The sequence below is a fragment of the Mus caroli genome, unplaced genomic scaffold (genome assembly GCF_978045245.1).
Source record: "Mus caroli unplaced genomic scaffold, Mus_caroli_1 scaffold_10, whole genome shotgun sequence".
NCBI lineage: Eukaryota > Metazoa > Chordata > Mammalia > Rodentia > Muridae > Mus > Mus caroli.
The window spans coordinates 125891974-125909769 of record NW_028227265.1 but is presented as its reverse complement, the minus strand read 5'-3'; the positions used below and the strand labels follow the sequence as shown (position 1 = coordinate 125909769).

Genomic DNA, 17796 nt, shown 5'->3' with positions numbered 1-17796 from the left:
GCCAGAGAGAACTGAGTCCAATCTGGGGGCGGGGCGCACCTGGGCTCCGCCTTGGGGCGGGGTCGACGCCGCGTCGCCAGCGCGCTCGGCCGCACCTGGTTCAGCGGCGCCTCAGCAGCTTTATTAGTACTAGCAGCAGCGGCGGCGGCAACCCGGATCGGGGTGGCGGAGGCTCCGCAGCAGCGCAGCACAGCGCAGCGCAGCCCAGCCCAGCCCATCAGAGCGCGCGGACCCGGGCGGCCGTAGCCCCGGCGTCGCCATGGTGGAAGCGGCGCCCGCAGGGTCCGGGCCACTGCGGAGGACTTTCCTGGTCCCCGAGATCAAGTCTTTGGACCAGTACGATTTCTCTCGAGCCAAGGCGGCGGCGAGTCTGGCGTGGGTGCTGCGGGCCGCATTCGGGGGAGCAGGTAACCCGAGGGCCTTTGGGGAAGGGACCGGGGGAGCCAGGCTGGGGCGCGGCAGGTGCGGGGGGCGGGGCGCCAAGCCCGGGCCGTGGGAACAATAGCGTCGGGGCTGCCTAGGGTACCCGAGCTTTCGGTCTTTGCTAAGCTGGGCCTCCAAGCTTCCTGCTCGGCCCGGGCCCTTGGACTTTGCCCTCCCGGGTCGCTGGAACGCAGTCGGGGGTGGGGCCCGCCAAGAGGCTGTGCGCCTTGGGACCCCGGGATCAGAGCCCCCAGGTGACCAGGGGTGGGGTCTGGAGACCAATTTTGTGTGTGGTGGGGGAAGGGTCTCCTGGTAGTCCTCTGCTTCCCGCCTCCCACCCCACTCCTCAGACCCCAGGGCCTAACTGCTTGGCCAACTCCCCTTTCACACACATCTGAAGCCTGTGATGGCTCCTCCTACCCCCACCTTCCCAATCTCCCCTCACAACGTGTACGCGGTGGCTTGGACTCCGCAAGGAGCGTTTTAAGAGCTCAGAGCTACAGCTCAGTGACTGGGACACAAACCCTGCCTTGCCGGTGGACAGCGTGTGTGTATGTGTGTGTGTGGTGTGTGTCTGGGACCACTCTCTTTCGTCTCGATGGCCACGTAAAGGCTGGCAGTTGTGACTTATTGCCACATTTTCCTGAGGATTCAGGTAGGCATAAATGGCTCATTCGCCAGCTGTTCCTGGGTGGCAGCTCAGGCGGCCAGGCCTTCTCTTACTGAAGCCACCCCTTTTCTCCTCCCTTCCGCATGCCCACAGGCCTGAAGGACTAGGGCCATTCCTACTGGGCAAATGAGGAAGGTGGATTATCAGACCTGGGAAGGCTCTCCAAGTCCTGGCTTTGGGCAGCTTCAGCCACCACAGGGCAGAACTGGGAGGCCAGGCGTGGCCTTGGGAAAAACAGAGGTTCATTAAGGTCTAGGCCTTACTGGGAGAAGGAGAACGAGACATACATGCACAGAGACAGAAAAAGATAGAGACAGTAGAAACAGATGGATAGATAAAGAGAGAGACAGAGTGAGACAGAGAAGGAAGACAGGGACAGTGTCTGCAGTGTGTGAGTGTGTGTGTGTGTGTGTGTGTGTGTGTGTAAGTGTGTCTGTGTGGTGGTGGGAAATGCCCTGTCCTCCTACTGATCTTGGCACTAAATAGGTGCAGCCCCTCCCCCCACTCCATTGCCTTCCCAGACCAACCTGTTCTGGGTGTGGGTCTCCTGTGACAGCTGTCCATCAGTTGCTTCTGCACAGTCCTGTCTTTCCCACTTTCTATTAGTCTCTCTTACCACACTCCTCCCTGTGTGGCTGGCCAGCTGCCTCTGACACCTGCACACCCCCACGGGACCTGCCTGAGAAAGAAAAGATTTGGGAGTTGGAACCTCTGTCCCAGCCCCTCACAATGCCGAGATAATTAGATTAGAAAGGCTGGCTTCCTGAGCTTTTTAATTTTGATTTTTTATCATTGCCTGTGTATGTAAGCGTGGGCATGCACCACAACATGTGGATGGAGGTCAGAGAACCACCACAAAAACATCAGTTCTCTCTCCTTGTCACCTTTCTGTGAGCTCTGAACACTTCATCAGGTCTTCTAGTAGGTACCTCTACCCACTGGGCAATCTTGCCAGCCAGGAGCCCAACTCTGTTAAGTCATGGTTGGGTTTGAGGCCCAGCCCTGACCAGGACAGCTGGTGTGGAAGAATAATTCAGGTTCTCTGAGCTTCTGTCTCTTCTTTTATTTAAGAAAAAGAAAAAGGTGTTTGTCCACTTACATATGTGTGCTGAAATCACATAGAAGTTGCTTGTCTGTGCTGTCGTGCAGTGGGTTTTCAACTCCATTACTTGTTTTAAAGTTATATTTATTTTCTTATTGGTGTGTGTGTGGGGGGGCACCTATGTGGAGGTCAGAGAACCGCATGGGCCCTGGGGGGTCAATCTCAGATTGTTAGACTTGCTGGCAAGCACCTTTATCTGCTGAGCCATCTTGCTAGCCTGAAACCCCCAGTACTTTTGGGACCAGGTTGTTGAGAGGTGACTTGATTGTCTGATGTGGCACAAGACACAGCTTGGTCAGTGTTCATTATGGCAGCTGCTGTGGCTGGGGAGAGTATTTTATCAGTGTCTCCTAGGCATAGGACTGTGCAGAAGTTACTCTGTAAGTTTGCAGAAGGGAAGCCCCTTGAGGGGACCTTCATGCTCAGATTCACACATTTCTCTTCTGTTGACCCAGCCCCTTCCACCATGCAGCACTGCTCAATGGCTGCAGCTGACTCAGGATCAGATTCAGCTCTCAACTACCTGTGTCTCCCAGACAAGGAGGTGGGGGCTGCGGGGAGACACTGAGGAACAGATCGAGGCCAGGTCATCTTTTAAAATATAAGGTGTCTGTGTGTGTGTGTCTGTGTGTGCCTCTGGGTGTCCCAGGGCTTGTGTGGCAGTCAGAGACAGTTTAGGGGTTTTTGTTCTCCTTGATCCTTGGTTGTGTGGGTGTCAGGGATAAATTCAGGTTGTTGGGCTTGGTGGCAAGTGCCTTTACCAGCCAAAAATTCTCTCTTCCTGGTGCAGAGTTTTATTGTTGTTGTTGTTGTTTGTTTGTTTGTTTGTTTGTTTTTGATTTGTAATTGCCAGCACTTGGGTTGCAGCCTAGGGCCCTATGCTAGGGAGTGTCCACCAGCTGAGCTATGACCCCAGCCCCTCATTGGGGGATGCTAGGGAGTCACTGTACCACTGAGCCACATCTCCCACCCCTCTCTGATTTGCTGGGTAAATAGGTGCATACCACCAGGCCCTGCCACTTGGGTTTCTAGAGGGAGCCAATGCTTGGTGCTTAGGGTGTGGAGGAGATGCTGGGAGAGATCCAGGAGAATGGGAATGGGCACCAAATTAGGTCCTGGATACCTACTGTGGTAAGATTCAGTGTGGTCCAAGCAGCTGGGCCAGTAGGAGAAAGTTCCCAAGATTTTCCAGAGGGGGATGGGGGAGGAAGTGGGGGGTTCCCTTGAGAAGCTGTCTTGAGACCACCAAGGGGATCAGCCTATGGCTGCAAAGCTTCTTAGAGGAGAGCATGAAGCTCCCCATGGTGCCTGGAGGTCAGAGCAAGAGGGTGCAGAGTGGGCTTCAGAAGGAGGACCTCTCAGATTAAGATCCAAGGGAGGGCACTGGGGAGCCAGAGAAGGTGTCTGGGCACCAAGGAGCTCACACAGGCTTAGGAAGGGGTAGTTCTGGTGTCCCCCAAGGCAAGGTGTGAGGAATGCAAGCTGGTGGGCTCAGGAGAGACAGACTTGGAGATAAGAAAGACTTCTGTGTAAATGTGTGGAATACCAACTGCCATTCCTTAGGCCTTGCAAATAGGAGAGAGGTATGTGAGGGAAACTGGTTTCATTTGGGCTCCACCATTTTCTGGCTGTGTGATTTTGGGTAAGTTACCTTAGCTGTCTGAGCTGTGGTTTCCTTATCTGTACAATGGTGTTAGAATAAGTGTTTTGGGGGTTAAGGATGTAGGTCAGTCATACAGGGGACAAGAAAGACCTTATTTGCCAGGTCAACAACAAAAGTGTGTTGTAGGGTTAAAGGCACAGACGGTCATGGAATGAGTAAAGATTAGCTGTGTTATGGAAATGTCCTGTCTAGTAGGGTTGGAATTAGCCCCCCTGTCGTTGAATGCTTATAACTGGTATAATCCTGATGTGCAGTTAATATAAACACTGGATCAAAGTGTGGTGGTCCACATAAGTCATCGCAATACAGGGGAGGCATAGGTAGAAGGATCATGGGTTCAAAGCTACCCTAGACTGTATAAAAAAATCCTCCATCCAAAGAAGACAAAACAGAACCAACCTAATACAGGCTGGGGATGTGGCTCTGCTGAAAGAGTTCTTTCCCAGTGTGGGAAGCTCTGAGTTCCATGCCCAGTAACACAGAAACTGGGCCTGGCAGGGCACAGCTGTCATCTGGATAGTTGAGTGGTAGAGGCAGAAAGATCAAAAGTTCGAGGTCATCTTCAGCTACTGTGAGCATTTGAAGCCACCCTAGGCTACAAAAGGCTTTACCTCAAAAACAAAAATAAAAACAAAACCACACATCAAATCTCCTGCCAATGATTTGCTACTCATTGTATATTGCAGTGGTTTTTGACCAGGATTGGGCTGAGTAAACTGTCACCTAATTAATAGTCTTTTTTTCTGCTTTTAAGTTTTTACTTTTTTTTTTTTTTGGTTTTTTCGAGACAGGGTTTCTCTGTGTAGCCCTGGCTCTCCTGGCACTCACTTTGTAGACCAGGCTGGCCTCGAACTCAGAAATCTGCCTGCCTCTGCCTCCTGAGTGCTGGGATTAAAGGCGTGCGACACCATGCCCGGCAAGTTTTTACTTTTAGTATTTTTTTACCCTTTCATTTATTTGATTTTTGTTTGTTTAAGATTTATTTATTTTATGTATATGAGTACACTGTTGCTGTCTTCACACACAGCAGAAGAGGAAGGTCATTGGATCCCATTACAGATGGTTGTGGGCCACCATGTGGTTGCTGGGAATTGAACTCAGGGCCTCTTAAATGCTGAATCATCTCTCTTTTTTTTTTTGTTTTGTTTTTTAAAGATTTATTTATTTATTTATTATTATATGTAAGTACACTGTAGCTGTCTTCAGACACTCCAGAAGAGGGAGTCAGATCTCATTACGGATGGTTGTGAGCCACCATGTGGTTGCTGGGATTTGAACTCCAGACCTTCGGAAGAGCAGTCGGGTGCTCTTACCCACTGAGCGATCTCTCCAGCCCCCTTACTTTGGGTTTTTTGAGACAGGGTTTCTACATATAGCCTTGACTGTCTTGAATCTAGCTCTGTTGACCAGGCTGGCCTTGAACTCACAGAGACCCACCTGTCTCTACCTCCCGAGTGCTGGGATTAATTGTGTGTGCCACCGCTACTCAGTTCAGTATTTTAGTTTTTTATAAATTTCTTATCGCCTTTACTCACACACACATAGATGCATGCCATGGGTATACAGTGAGGTGTGTTTCAGGGTCACAAGACAATTACTTTCCCGAGCCAGTTCTCTCCTTCCACCATGAAGGTTCTCGAGAGTAAACTCAAGATTTGTTAGGTTTAGATGGCTTACGAAGCCATCTCCCTGGTCTCTTTCATTTTGTTTTGTTTAGATAGCCTGAACTATAACAGAGTATAATTCTGTCTCAGAATACACTATATAGACCAAGCTGACATTGAACCTCTCCTCCTGCTTCAGCCTTCCAAATGTTGGAGTTGTTGGCATGAGTTACCTCATCTGGCAATTTTGCCCTTTTGGAATGATCTCATTGTATAGCCCAGGGTGGCCTTGAACTCTCCCGAGTGTGGCTGCTGACCATGCCCTGCTGACTTTCTCTACATTGAAGGAAAATGCTACTGACAGTCATGAGTAGTGACTCATGGTTTTGCTCAACCTCACACAATATTACCCTTATCCCCTCATCCCAGGTGTAGACCAAGTGCTTGATGTACGTCTGAGATGATGGCTGTAGATGTAACTCAGTTGATAGAGTTCCTGCCTAGCATGCCCAAGGCCCTGAATTTAATCTCCAGCATGGCATACACTAGGTGTGGTGGCAACTAGATGGCTGTAATTCTAGCACTGGTGAGGTAGAGGCAGATTGGATGTTGGAGTTTCTCCTTGGCTATGTAGCAAGTTTGAGGCTGGCCTGGGCTACAAAAGACCCTCTTTCAAAACAAAATGAAGCAGAAGTCAGTGAGAAGGGGCTCTAGACCATTTTTCTTCCTCAGAGAAAGTCCTAACGTTTTGCTCTTGGGAACAGGAAGTGCTCATGACTGAGCCTGAGAGGAGACTGGGTATAGGAGAAGGGTCAGGGTGATGTCAGGAGGTTGGATGCATCGTGGGGCAGGTAAAGGCAGGAAAAGATGGTGATTATCATCACTAGGATGTAGATTGGGGGAGGGTAGTGGACGATGCCAGGGTGGAGGAGCAGGAGGACACATCCCAATCTGTAGCAGGAGGCAATCAGATGGCCTCCAGAGCATCCACAAGGTGGGGTGGGACTTGTCCCTTTGGAGTAAGATAGCAGGAGGAAGGATTCTGGAAGGAGGTACTGGGCACAGAGCCCAGGTGCATTGTGGGCCAGTGGGTGTGTGTTTGGCTGGCTGTTGTTGGCCTTGGGGAGGCTAGGAACAGGAGAGCAGAAGCTGGGTCTAGGATGGAAGCCAGGGCCATGAGGTTGAGGCAGGGAAAAGTGGCAGTGGAGGCAAGGGACAGGAGGAGGCGAGGGTGAGGAAAGCCAGGACCGACAAGACCAAGTTCTCAGCACAAAGGATATGTATTTGCCCCAGAGGAACAGAGCACAGGAATAAAGGACAAAGACAGGAGATAAGGAGGGAGAAGGGGAAGGGTCAAGGGAGAGAGAGGGGAAAAAAGGGGAAAGGGAGAAGGGGAAGGGGTATTTGTCCCAGTGGGGAACAAAGGACTGCCTCTGGACTTAGAGAAGACAGATGTGGCCCATAGGCAAATGGTTTATAAAGGTAAAGGGGGAAACCCTGCGATAAGATGGGGCTTAATTTTAATTAGACAGGTTAATTAGGGCAACCACGAGGGGCTTTTGACTGTTGTACTTCAATACTTTGATAACTGGATCTTGGTAGTCAGCCCCAAGGAAGAGGAAGTGGCCAAATAAGGGAATAGAACTTAGGGGCTAGCTTCAGGAATGTAATCCAGGGGTTTTTAGCTAGGCAGAGAGAATGGGGGAGAAAGGCAAGCCACGATTGAACTGGCCAGAGTCCCTTCAGTGAATGTTCAAATTCTTCATCTTTCTTTAAAATTTTAAAAATTTCATTAAAGAAGTGTGTGTGTGTGTGTGTGTGTGTGTGTGTGTGTGTGTGACAATGCTGTGCCTGTTGCGGCACACATATGAAAGTCAGAGGACAACTTGTTAGAAGTTGGTTCTTCCCTCCGTCACATGTGGCCTGGACATCAAGCTCAGGTTTAGAGGGTGGATGACAAGTGCCTTTACTTGCCGAGCCATCTAGCCAACTTGAATCCTTCATCCTTCAAAGAGCAAAGCTAAGGCAGGTAGTTGCACCCAGCTCTCCATAGGAGTGCAGTCCTTAATGGGAAGGTCAAGTGTGGATTTTGGAGGTGTGGAAGGAGATGTGGCAAGAAGGGGTTCCTGTTAATGATGTCAGGTCCTATGTCAAGTGGTCTCTTGGGAACCTGACTATGAAGAATTGTAGGGGGTTGTTCTGGCACTGCTTGTATTCAAATGCTAAATTCTATACCCCAAGATCTGGTTGCTCCAAGAGAAATGAATCCTCATATATACCAGTCGTTGTGTGAACCTGCCCTCCAAGTTATCCCTGACTAGTTAATAAAGATGCTGTCTTAGTCAGGGTTTCTATTTCTGCACAAACATCATGACTAAGAAGCAAGTTGGGGAGGAAGGAAAGGGTTTATTCAGCTTACACTTCCACATTGCTGTTCATCTCTAAAGGAAGTCAGGACTGGAACTCAAGTAGGTCAGGAAGCAGGAGCTGATGCAGAGGCCATGGAGGGATGTTCTTTACTGGCTTGCTTCCCCTGGCTTGCTCAACTTGCTTTCTTATAGAACCCAAGATTACCAACCCAGGGATGGCACCACCCACCATGGGCCCTCCTGCTTTGATCACTAATTGAGAAAATGCCTTACAGCTGGATCTCATGGAGGCATTTCCTCAAGGGAGGCTCCTTTCTCTGTGAAAACTCCAGCTTGTATCAAGTTGACACACAAAACCAGCCGGCACAGATGCCTTCAGCCTGGGCTGGGCAGAAGAGAAGGGATGGTGGGAAGGTTCCAGGGCTCCGGGTCTGAGGCAGGGACCAGGATGGAGAGGGAGGGGAAAGAAGGAAGAAGTTGCCATGGGGGCTTCATGGCCATGAGGCCCAGCTGTTGGAATAGGCATGGCCCAGGTGGAACATGGCAAGTGATATCTTGGAGTTAACGTAGACAAAATAGCTTAGAGGGCGGATATCTGTTCATCTCTAATGCTTTAAGAGTTATTATAAATATAAAAGCCTTTGTGTCTTTTATTTGGGAACTATATGGTCTAAGTGGGGTAAAACTCCTTAAGTAATATTTACTACAACCAAGTATGAATGGTCTAATGTGTCTTTTCTACCCTGGAATCCTTGCTTCAGTGCTTCTCTTACGGTTTTTACACACATGTAACAGCTGGGCTGATTGAAACAGGGATTAAGGCAGTCCCTGACCAAGTGATCTTAATTAGTCACCTCTACCCTAACCTCAGGAGTTCTTCCTGGTTTTCTCCTCTTTTTAAAAGATACTTTGTTCTTTGACAATTTCATACACATATGTATACAATGTATTTTTATGCCATCCATTATCAACTTCCTCCTGGACTCTTTTTTTCTTTTCTTTTCTTTTTTTCCTTTTTCTCGGTTTAAGATAGAGCCTCTCTTTGTAGTCCAGGATGGCCAGGGAGTTAATGTACCCGAGACTGGCCTTGAGCTTTCAGCAGTTTTTCTGCCTCAGCTTCCCAAGTGCTGAATGTACAGGTGTTGCCCACCACACTAGCTGGTTCCCCCAGCCCCCCAGTAAGTTTATTACAGTGTGCATGCGAGGAGGGCTGCTTCCTCTGCTGCATGTGTGGGGGGTCAGCGGCTAACACAGTGGAGTTAGGTTTTCTTCCCACCTTTACGTGGCTTCTGGACGCTGACCTTTGGGTTGTTACTTATCAGCAAGCACCTTTTCCCACTTATCCATCCTTCTGCCCCCCCTTTTCATATTTTACTTGTGTGTGTGTGTTGGGGGGGCTATTCAGGCTACGGTGTATATATGAAGGTCAGAGGGTAACTTGTGGGTGTTGGTTCTCTCCTTCCACTGTGTGGGTCTTGGAGATGGAACTCAGGTTGTCTGGCTTTATGGCAATGTTGAGCCATGCTATTGACGACTTTTTTTTTTTTTTTTTTTTTAAGACGAGGGCCTCCCGGTAGCCCTGGCTGGCCTTGCTCCCACCTCTTAAATACTGCTATGACAGCCATCACATGGGCCACCATACTCAGCTTTTGGTGGGCATTTTGAGTCAGGGTGTCCTAGCACACACTGGCTTGTTACTGCTTCTAGCCTGGGCTGGTGTGAAGCTCCTTCTTTCTGAGTTTCCCGAGGCTAGGATTACAACTGTGCATGCTGGGCCTGGCTCTCTAAGTACCCTAAGTATGGCTGAACTCAGTATTCTCTTAAGACCCTACACCTTATCCCCTCTGCTTTGAGAGTACCCCCAAGGCCTAGCACACACCAAACTTAACTCCCTCAATTTCCACAAAGTACTTGCTCTCTGCCTGACTTTGGCATCTTTATCCTGTAGGCGACCTCACACTCATCCCAGCCACTAAGATGACAGAGGGGATTGAGTTTGCTTAAGGCCTGAGTTTGAGTCTCAGTCCTGGCACTGGAGACCCATGTAGCCTTAGTCTGGTCACTTTCCATCCCTGTACATTTTCTGTGAAGTTTGTTCCCATCTGTAAAACGAAGTTTCCAGGGATAAGGATGGTGCTCGATGAGGCTACAGAAGCATGGGGGAAGCCCTGACTTCTGTCCCTAGTAGGGCATGCCCTAAACTAGGCACGGTGGTGCATGCCTGTAATCTTAGGCCTCTGGAGGTTAAAGTGGGAGGATCCAAAATTCAAGGTCATCCTTAGCTACCAGGCAGTTTTGAGGCTAGTCCGGGATACATGAAACTCAACCTCTGAAATCTAACCAAATAGGTGCAAAAGAGATGAGAAACCAAAGTGGTACAGGGGCTCACTGGGAAAGCAGGAGGGCTTGAGTTCACAACCCCAGTATCCAGGGAAAAGAAGAACTGGACAGACTGTAACCTAAGCTCTGGAGAGGTAGAGATGCATGGATCCCAGGGGGCTCATGGATCAGCTAGTTCAGCTGAAATGGCAAAGCCAATGTTTAGGGAGAGATTTTGTCTCAAAACCTCAGTGGATATGCTCAGCTGTCGAGAGCTCTGGCTACTCTCCTAGAGAACACGGTCATATTTCCCAGCACCCATGTCTGGTGGCTCACAACTATCTGTAACTGTAGCTTCTGGGGGTCTGACTGGTACCCACCCTCTTCTAGCCTCTGAGGGCACTTGTATGGCACATGTGTGTGCACATGCACATACACACACACACACACACACACACAGCCCTGGCTTGTACCTATATGCCTGACTCTGTAGTTCCTAGTCCAGACCATTCCTTCTTTGCGATCATGTACTTTGTAGAAGAGTGAGCAGATGGGTAATGTGTTGATCTGACCTGCTGTGCCCCTCCCCAATGCAGAGCATGTGCCTCCGGAGCTGTGGGAACCCTTCTACACCGATCAGTATGCACAGGAGCACGTGAAGCCCCCAGTGACGCGCCTGCTGCTCTCTGCGGAACTATACTGCCGGGCCTGGCGCCAGGCACTGCCACAGCTCGAGCCATCCCCCAGCCCCTCTGCTCTGCTGGCCTTGCTGGCGAGGAGGGGCACGGTGCCTTCACTGCCTGAACACCCAGTGCGCGAGGCTGACCTGAAACACCAGCCAATTCTCATGGTAGGCTCTGCTCCTGACCTATGAGGCCCTGCCTACCAGGCTTGGCTCCTCCCCTTCGCCATCCTAACAGTTCTTTTTTTTTTTTTTTTTTTTTTTGGTTTTTCGAGACAGGGTTTCTCTGTGTAGCCCTGGCTGTCCTGGCACTCACTCTGTAGACCAGGCTGGCCTCGAACTCAGAAATCCGCCTGCCTCTGCCTCCCAAGTGCTGGGATTAAAGGCGTGCGCCACCACGCCCGGCTCTAACAGTTCTTAATGCACTTTCCTGCAAAGTTTCTAGCTTGTGCCTGAAACTCCCTTCAGGCTCTACCCACTAATTCTGGTTACACCCCCCAAATGGTTCCTCTAGCCATGCCCTTAAGCTCAACTCATTAGGTGTAAGCTCCTCCAACCAGTTTTAGTCCCTCCCACAAAGCTTAGCTCCCCCTATCAAGCCTACCTCCATTTCCAAGCCTAGCTTTTCCATCAAGCTAAGGGTGCCACACTCAGTTCTGCAGATCATACCTGGCTCCTCCCTCAAGTTGCTATAGCTCAGGCTCCTCCAGTTCTGTCCTTGGTTTCTCTAGATGGGCTATTCTATTGTAAATCCTGGTGTCATAGCTCAAAACCCAGCCCATGTGTGACCTCTTTCATAACTGTAGCTCTCAAGGTCCCACCCAGCAATCCCTGACCCCACACCATTCCCTGGCCCCACTCCTCCCACATCTCTGGGATTGGAGGCAGAAAGAGTAGCTCCCTGCCCAGCCTTCTGGTCTCATCTTCCAGCCTTTGCCCCAACAGGGAGCCCACCTAGCTGTCATCGATGCTCTCATGGTTGCCTTCTCATTTGAGTGGACAAAGACACTGCCTGGTCCCTTGGCTCTGAGCAGCTTGGAGCACAAACTCCTTTTCTGGGTAGACACAGTAAGTAGGGTGGGCCAGGCCATGTGGAGTGGAGACAATGACGTTAGCCAAGTGACCAGGCACTGACTTCTCTCTGACCCCTAGACTGTTCGGCGGCTGCAGGAGAAGACGGAACAAGAAGCAGCCCAGCGTGCATCTCCTGCAGCCCCTCTGGATGGGGCCTCTCCTGCCCAGCCCTCGGTGAGGCTAGGACAAGGGATGGATGGATGGATGGATGGATGGATGGATGGACAGGTGGATGGATGATTATGAGGCAGGTGGGAAGGGATGGGCTGCACATCCTGGCCATTGCTGAGATTGAGGGTGGGCCTGGAAGTGACTCTCTTTTCCTCTTTTTCTCTGCACTTCTTATTGCACCGGCCCCTGCTGTCCCCTTCTCTGTCCCTCTGGCAATAGTGCCCCACACGCTGGTACTGGAAGCTGGTTCCTGTAAGTGAGGCTGTCTGTTTTGTCTCGTCTGCCTGTCCTGCTTGTTTCTGTCTTGTCTGTGTCATTTCTGCTTGATTGCCTGCACACCCCCACCCCCCAGCTGTGAGCAATGGAGGTAGCACTCCAGCCCTGGGGACTGAGAGAACTCTTTGGAACTTGAGATGTGGGGAGGGGAAGACCTCTGTCATTAGCAGGGGGTAGAGCTGGGCATATTTGTGCATGTCTGTAATCCTGCTGAGGCAGGAGGATTGCAAATTTCAGGCCAGCCTAGGGCATATCTAGAGTCCCTGTCTTAGAACCACAAACAGACTGAGATAAGAGGATTGAAGCTGAAGAGATGCCTGTACCTCCAGCTCCAGGGGATTCAGCACTCTCTTCTGTCCTTCATCGGCACTATATGCACATGCACCGTACCCCATATACAGACATGTACATATACACATACAATAAAAATAAATCTTAAAACATTCAAAAACAAAAAAGCCCAAACCAAAAGTAGTTGAGCTTTTCATTAAGAAGGGAGGACCTGAGCCTGTACTTAGCTTGAAAAGAGGGAGCCCCCTTGCCTACCAGGTATGTAGGCAGTGACCTCAAATTGCAGAGACATAGAAGGAATCTTCCTAGCCAAGAGGAAGATCCCCAGCTTCCCTAATTGGGTAGAATTTTGAGGTCTAGAAGATTTTAAATTCTCTCTCTTCCCCTAATTAGCTGTATGATCTTGCACCATGGTCTAAACCTCTCCTTGCTTCACATAACTTATTCCTGCAGTGTATAAATACAGGGACAATGTGGACTGGATAGGGGTCTCCATCTTTGCTCACTCCTGCAGTGTATAAATACAGGGACCATGTGGATTGGATATGGGTCCCCACCTTTGCTCACTGCTCCTCCCTACCTGGGGTCTGGGTTTGGGGGTGGATTATTCTACCTACCTGCTTCTTTTGCATCCTCTCCCTAAGCCAGGGCCTGGGGCTTGTCATGGAAGGCTGCTTTTGTGGGGTTCCTTAGGGCTGGGAGGAGCTGGGGTCCCCGAAGCCGGCCAGAGTATGATTAGGGAGCTAGATGGCCAAGGCTCAGGACAGGGGTCAGTACTCCTCCTTTTTCCAGAGGGGGCTTTGGGGGCCCAGCAGGCCTTGCTGACGGCCACTCCTTCCCCCCCCAGCACGCAATTGCCTTCTGTTTGAAGGAGTCGGGGAACAAACCCCCTATGGTAATGTATCCCCCTTCCCCGGGGTCTCAGGAGGCCTTGTCCCTAACCCCTGCTGCTGGCCTGGCTGCTCGCAGACAAGTCTTCTGCCTCTTGCTTCTGTCCCTCCCTTGCTCCAGGCTGGCCCCCCCTTCCCTCCCATTCTGGCTCTGGGGATCTGAGCTTCCCACCCCTTCATGGCAGAAATCCCAGTTTTCCCTATTCCAGCCTGCATGACTGCCAACCCGGATATGGCCAGCCTGACTGCTAACCTCACTCTGTTCCTGTCCACAGATTCGATATCGCAAGGACCGTGCCATTGCCCGAAGGGCTCCCTGCTTTCCAAATGTGACTACCCTTCAGGACCTGGCCAGTGGGGCAGCACTGGCTGCCACCATCCACTGCTATTGTCCCCAGCTATTACGACTTGAGGGTGAGTAGTGGATAAGCCAGACCTGATCCTGGAAAGGCATCTCCAGTCTGCAAGACCAGTATGATTCAGTATTGAGCTAAGGTCTTACATAGCCTAGGTCAGCCTTGGCCTCACTTTGAACCTCTCTGAGTGCTGGGATGACAGATACCTGTGTACCACCATATCTGGTTTAGGCAGTGTGGGGGATGGAACCCAGTGCTCATGCATGCTAGGCAAGAACTACCAACTCAGCCCCAGTGTGTGTGTGTGTATGTGTGTGTGTGTGTGTGTGTGTGTATCAAAGGATAGCCTTGAACTCCTATAATACTCTTGCCTCTACCTTCTAAGTATTGATATTTACAGTCATGTTCCCCCAGGCCAAATTTATGGGATCCTGGGGATAGAACCCAGGCTTTGTATATTATATTATATTATATTATATTATATTATATTATATTATATTATAGGCAGGCATTCTTCTAACTGACCTGTATTCCTAACCCCTTTAGGAGGATGTTTTTATTTGGTTTTTGTTTCTTAGATTTTTTTTAGTTTTAAAAATATGTATGTATGTGTGGGGTCTGTGCATGTGTGAGTGCAGGTGACCTTGGAGAATGTGATGGATCCCCTGTAGTTGGGCTCATCTGATGTGGTATTTGAAACTAAACTCAAGTCATCTGCAAGAGCAGTATATGCTCTTAACTGCCAAGCCATCTCTCCGAAAAAAGGATTTTGAGGAAGCCGGGAGATGGCTTAGTTGATAAGCTGCAAAAACATTATGACCTGAGTTTGGGTTCTTAGCAGCTGTGTAAAGTTCTCTGTACAGCAGTGAGTGCCTATAATCCCAGGGCCAGGGAGGTGGAGACAGAGGGATTCTGGGGACTTGCTGGCCAACTAGTAGAATCAGTAAATATCAGTTTCAGTGAGAGATCCTATCTTGGAATCTAAGGTAGTGAGCACATGGGAAGGAAGACACTACAGTTGACCTCTGGTCTGCAGACATGTACACACAGGTGCACACAGACACAGAGGACAAGAAGAAAACAACTCTTGCGTTAAGTCCTAGAGGGCCAACACGTTGTAGTATGCACCTTACAAGAGGTACAAGACTTGGCTCAAAGGAGGGCTTCCCTGGAACTCCCATCTTTTTTTCCATTGAGTTGGAGACCCATATATTCTGTCCCCACAGAGGTGTGCCTCAAGGACCCCATGTCTGTGGCAGACAGTCTATACAACCTCCAGCTGGTGCAAGACTTCTGTGCCTCCCATCTTCCTCGAGGCTGCCCCCTGTCCCTTGAAGACTTGCTGTATGTCCCACCACCCCTCAAGGTAAAGCCATCCTGGTGGTGTGGGGGTGAGACTCAGGACCTGAGGTCCATATCCAGGGCTGATTTCCCTCTGGCCTGCAGGTCAATCTGGTGGTGCTGTTGGCTGAGATGTATATGTGCTTTGAGGTTCTGAAGCCTGATTTTGTGCAGGCCAAAGACTTGCCTGATGGACATGGTGAGCCCTGGGGACCTGAACTTGCCTTGGGGTCTAGAAGAGGGTAAAGGAACCCTGCTCTGCCTGACCTTTTTCTTTGTGCACCTAGTAGCTGTCTCTCCCCGGAATACAGAGACTGTTCCATCTCAGAACAACAGTGGCAGCAGGTATGGGTCCCTGTTGGAGTGGAGTTTCTCCTTCATGGGGCTTCTTCCTGCCCACTGGCTGCAGGGGCAGGAGGGCTGGGGATACCTGTGAGAGGTGACTGAAGGTTGATGAGTATCTATCTGTTTGGCAGTTCTCCTGTCTTCAACTTCCGTCACCCGCTTCTGTCACCTGGTGGTCCCCAGTCTCCACTCCGAGGATCCACAGGTGAAGAGAGAATATGGCTTCTATTACCAGGAAACTTCAACTACAAGAATTTCCCAGCTGACTTCATGTTGAGTCGTCCAGTGGCCCTCATTGGGTCTTTCTGACTTCCTTTATGGCTAGGCTTCGAGACCCCTTGCATCAGTCAGGTGTGATGGTGGATACCTTTAATCCTAGAACTAAGGAGGCAAAGATTGGCAGAGTTCTCTGTGAATTGGAGGCCAACCTGAGCTACATAGAGAATTCTAGTGCAGCCAGGATTACACAGTGAGACCCAGTCTCAAAACAAAACAAAACAAGACTCCTTGGATGATACCAAGAAGTAGCACCAACTGCTAATATTTGGTCATTTCATTTTAATTTTTAAATTCAAGTTATCATTCTGATATGTATGGGAGCACATTTGCCTTAATGCATGTGTAGAGGTCCAGAGAGAACAACTTGCAGAAACTAGTTCTCTCTGGTTACCGTGTAGGTCTCCAGTATTGAACTCAGTTCATCAGGCTTGGAGGCAAGTGCCCTTAACCTGCTGAGCCATCTCATTGGTCCAAAAGAAACTGCAAACTGTATTCACAATATTGGCAATTGAACCCAAGGCCTCACATATGCTAGGCAAGTAGTGCATCGCTGAGCCATCCCCAAAGTTCCAGCCAGCCATTTCTGGAAATCTAGCATAACCAGACACATAATGACCCATCAGTGACTCACTTGATGACATTGTAGAGGTTGTCCCAGGCACCAGCCAACCCCCAGATCAGTGGCTTCCCCCTGCACAGTGACCATTTACTGTCCCTCCACAGGCTCCCTGAAGTCCTCTCCATCAATGTCTCACATGGAGGCTCTTGGCAAAGCCTGGAACCGTCAGCTTAGGTGAGTGCATCATCAGGGGCCCTGTGGCCTTGGAAGAGGGATTGAGCTGATCAGGGCATGGCAGAGGCCTGTCCCAGGGGCTGACCCCTCCCTCTGGCCGCCCAGCCGTCCCCTCTCCCAGGCTGTGTCGTTCAGCACTCCCTTTGGCCTGGACAGCGATGTGGATGTCGTCATGGGAGATCCTGTCCTGCTCCGCTCCGTCAGCTCAGACAGTCTGGGTCCCCCACGTCCTGTGTCAACATCATCCCGGAATTCTGCTCAGCCACCCCCAGAATCTGGAGACCTACCCACGATTGAAGAGGCCCTGCAGATCATTCACAGTGCTGAGCCCCGACTGCTCCCTGATGGGGCTGCTGATGGCAGTTTCTACCTCCATTCTCCTGAGGGTCTCTCCAAACCACCACTCTCCCCCTACCCTCCTGAAGGAGCCTCAAAGCCACTGTCTGATAGGCTCAACAAGGCGCCTATCTATATATCACACCCTGAGAACCCTTCAAAATCATCTCCCTGCTCAACAGGAGAGATACTGAAACCATCACCCCCATCCGAGGGGTCCCCCAAAGCTGTGGCTTCATCCCCAGCAGCCAACAACTCCGAAGTGAAGATGACCAGTTTTGCTGAACGCAAGAAACAGCTGGTGAAGGCTGAGGCTGAGTCAGGAATGGGGTCTCCAACATCCACCCCCGTAGCATCTGAGGTCTTGAGCTCAGAGATGAGTGAGCTGGGAGCCAGGCTGGAGGAGAAGCGCCGCGCCATAGAGGCACAGAAGCGACGCATTGAGGCAATCTTTGCCAAGCATAGGCAGAGGCTGGGCAAGAGCGCTTTCCTGCAGGTGCAGCCTCGGGAGGCTGCAGGGGAGGCCGAGGAGGAAGCTGAGCTGGGCTCAGTTCCTGGTGGGGAACGGCCAGCAGGTGAGGGCCAGGGTGAGCCGTCCTTACGGCACAAGTCAGTTACCTTCTCTCCAGACCTGGGCCCAGTGCCCCCAGAGGGACTTGGGGATTACAATAGAGCAGTCAGTAAGCTGAGTGCCGCTTTGAGCTCTCTGCAGCGGGACATGCAGAGGCTCACAGACCAGCAACAGCGGCTTCTAGCCCCTCCAGAAGCTCCTGGACCTGCCCCACCACCTGCAGCCTGGGTCATTCCTGGAC

General features: G+C 50.6%; 1 protein-coding gene across 11 annotated transcripts in view; it reads left to right on the top strand.

Annotated features, from left to right (window-relative positions):
- Positions 1-75: 75 nt before the first annotated feature.
- Positions 76-17796, top strand: part of Camsap3 (calmodulin regulated spectrin associated protein family member 3) — a 23825-nt gene continuing 6104 nt past the window's right edge. Inside the window, exons 1-13 of one of the 11 annotated variants that reach the window (XM_029480548.2) lie at positions 76-407; positions 10747-11000; positions 11778-11900; positions 11985-12080; positions 12297-12329; positions 13492-13539; positions 13810-13948; positions 15117-15256; positions 15337-15430; positions 15522-15576; positions 15708-15781; positions 16579-16648; positions 16754-17796. The exon at positions 16754-17796 is cut by the window's right edge and continues 428 nt beyond it. In XM_029480548.2, the coding sequence (XP_029336408.1) occupies positions 260-407; positions 10747-11000; positions 11778-11900; positions 11985-12080; positions 12297-12329; positions 13492-13539; positions 13810-13948; positions 15117-15256; positions 15337-15430; positions 15522-15576; positions 15708-15781; positions 16579-16648; positions 16754-17796 (2317 nt within the window). In that variant the 5' untranslated portion in view covers positions 76-259. Of the gene's footprint in view, positions 408-10746; positions 11001-11777; positions 11901-11984; positions 12081-12296; positions 12330-13491; positions 13540-13809; positions 13949-15116; positions 15257-15336; positions 15431-15518; positions 15577-15707; positions 15782-16578; positions 16649-16753 lie in introns of all 11 variants that reach the window. The other 10 variants (XM_029480551.2, XM_029480546.2, XM_021169369.2 and 7 more) reach the window with 10 other exon arrangements.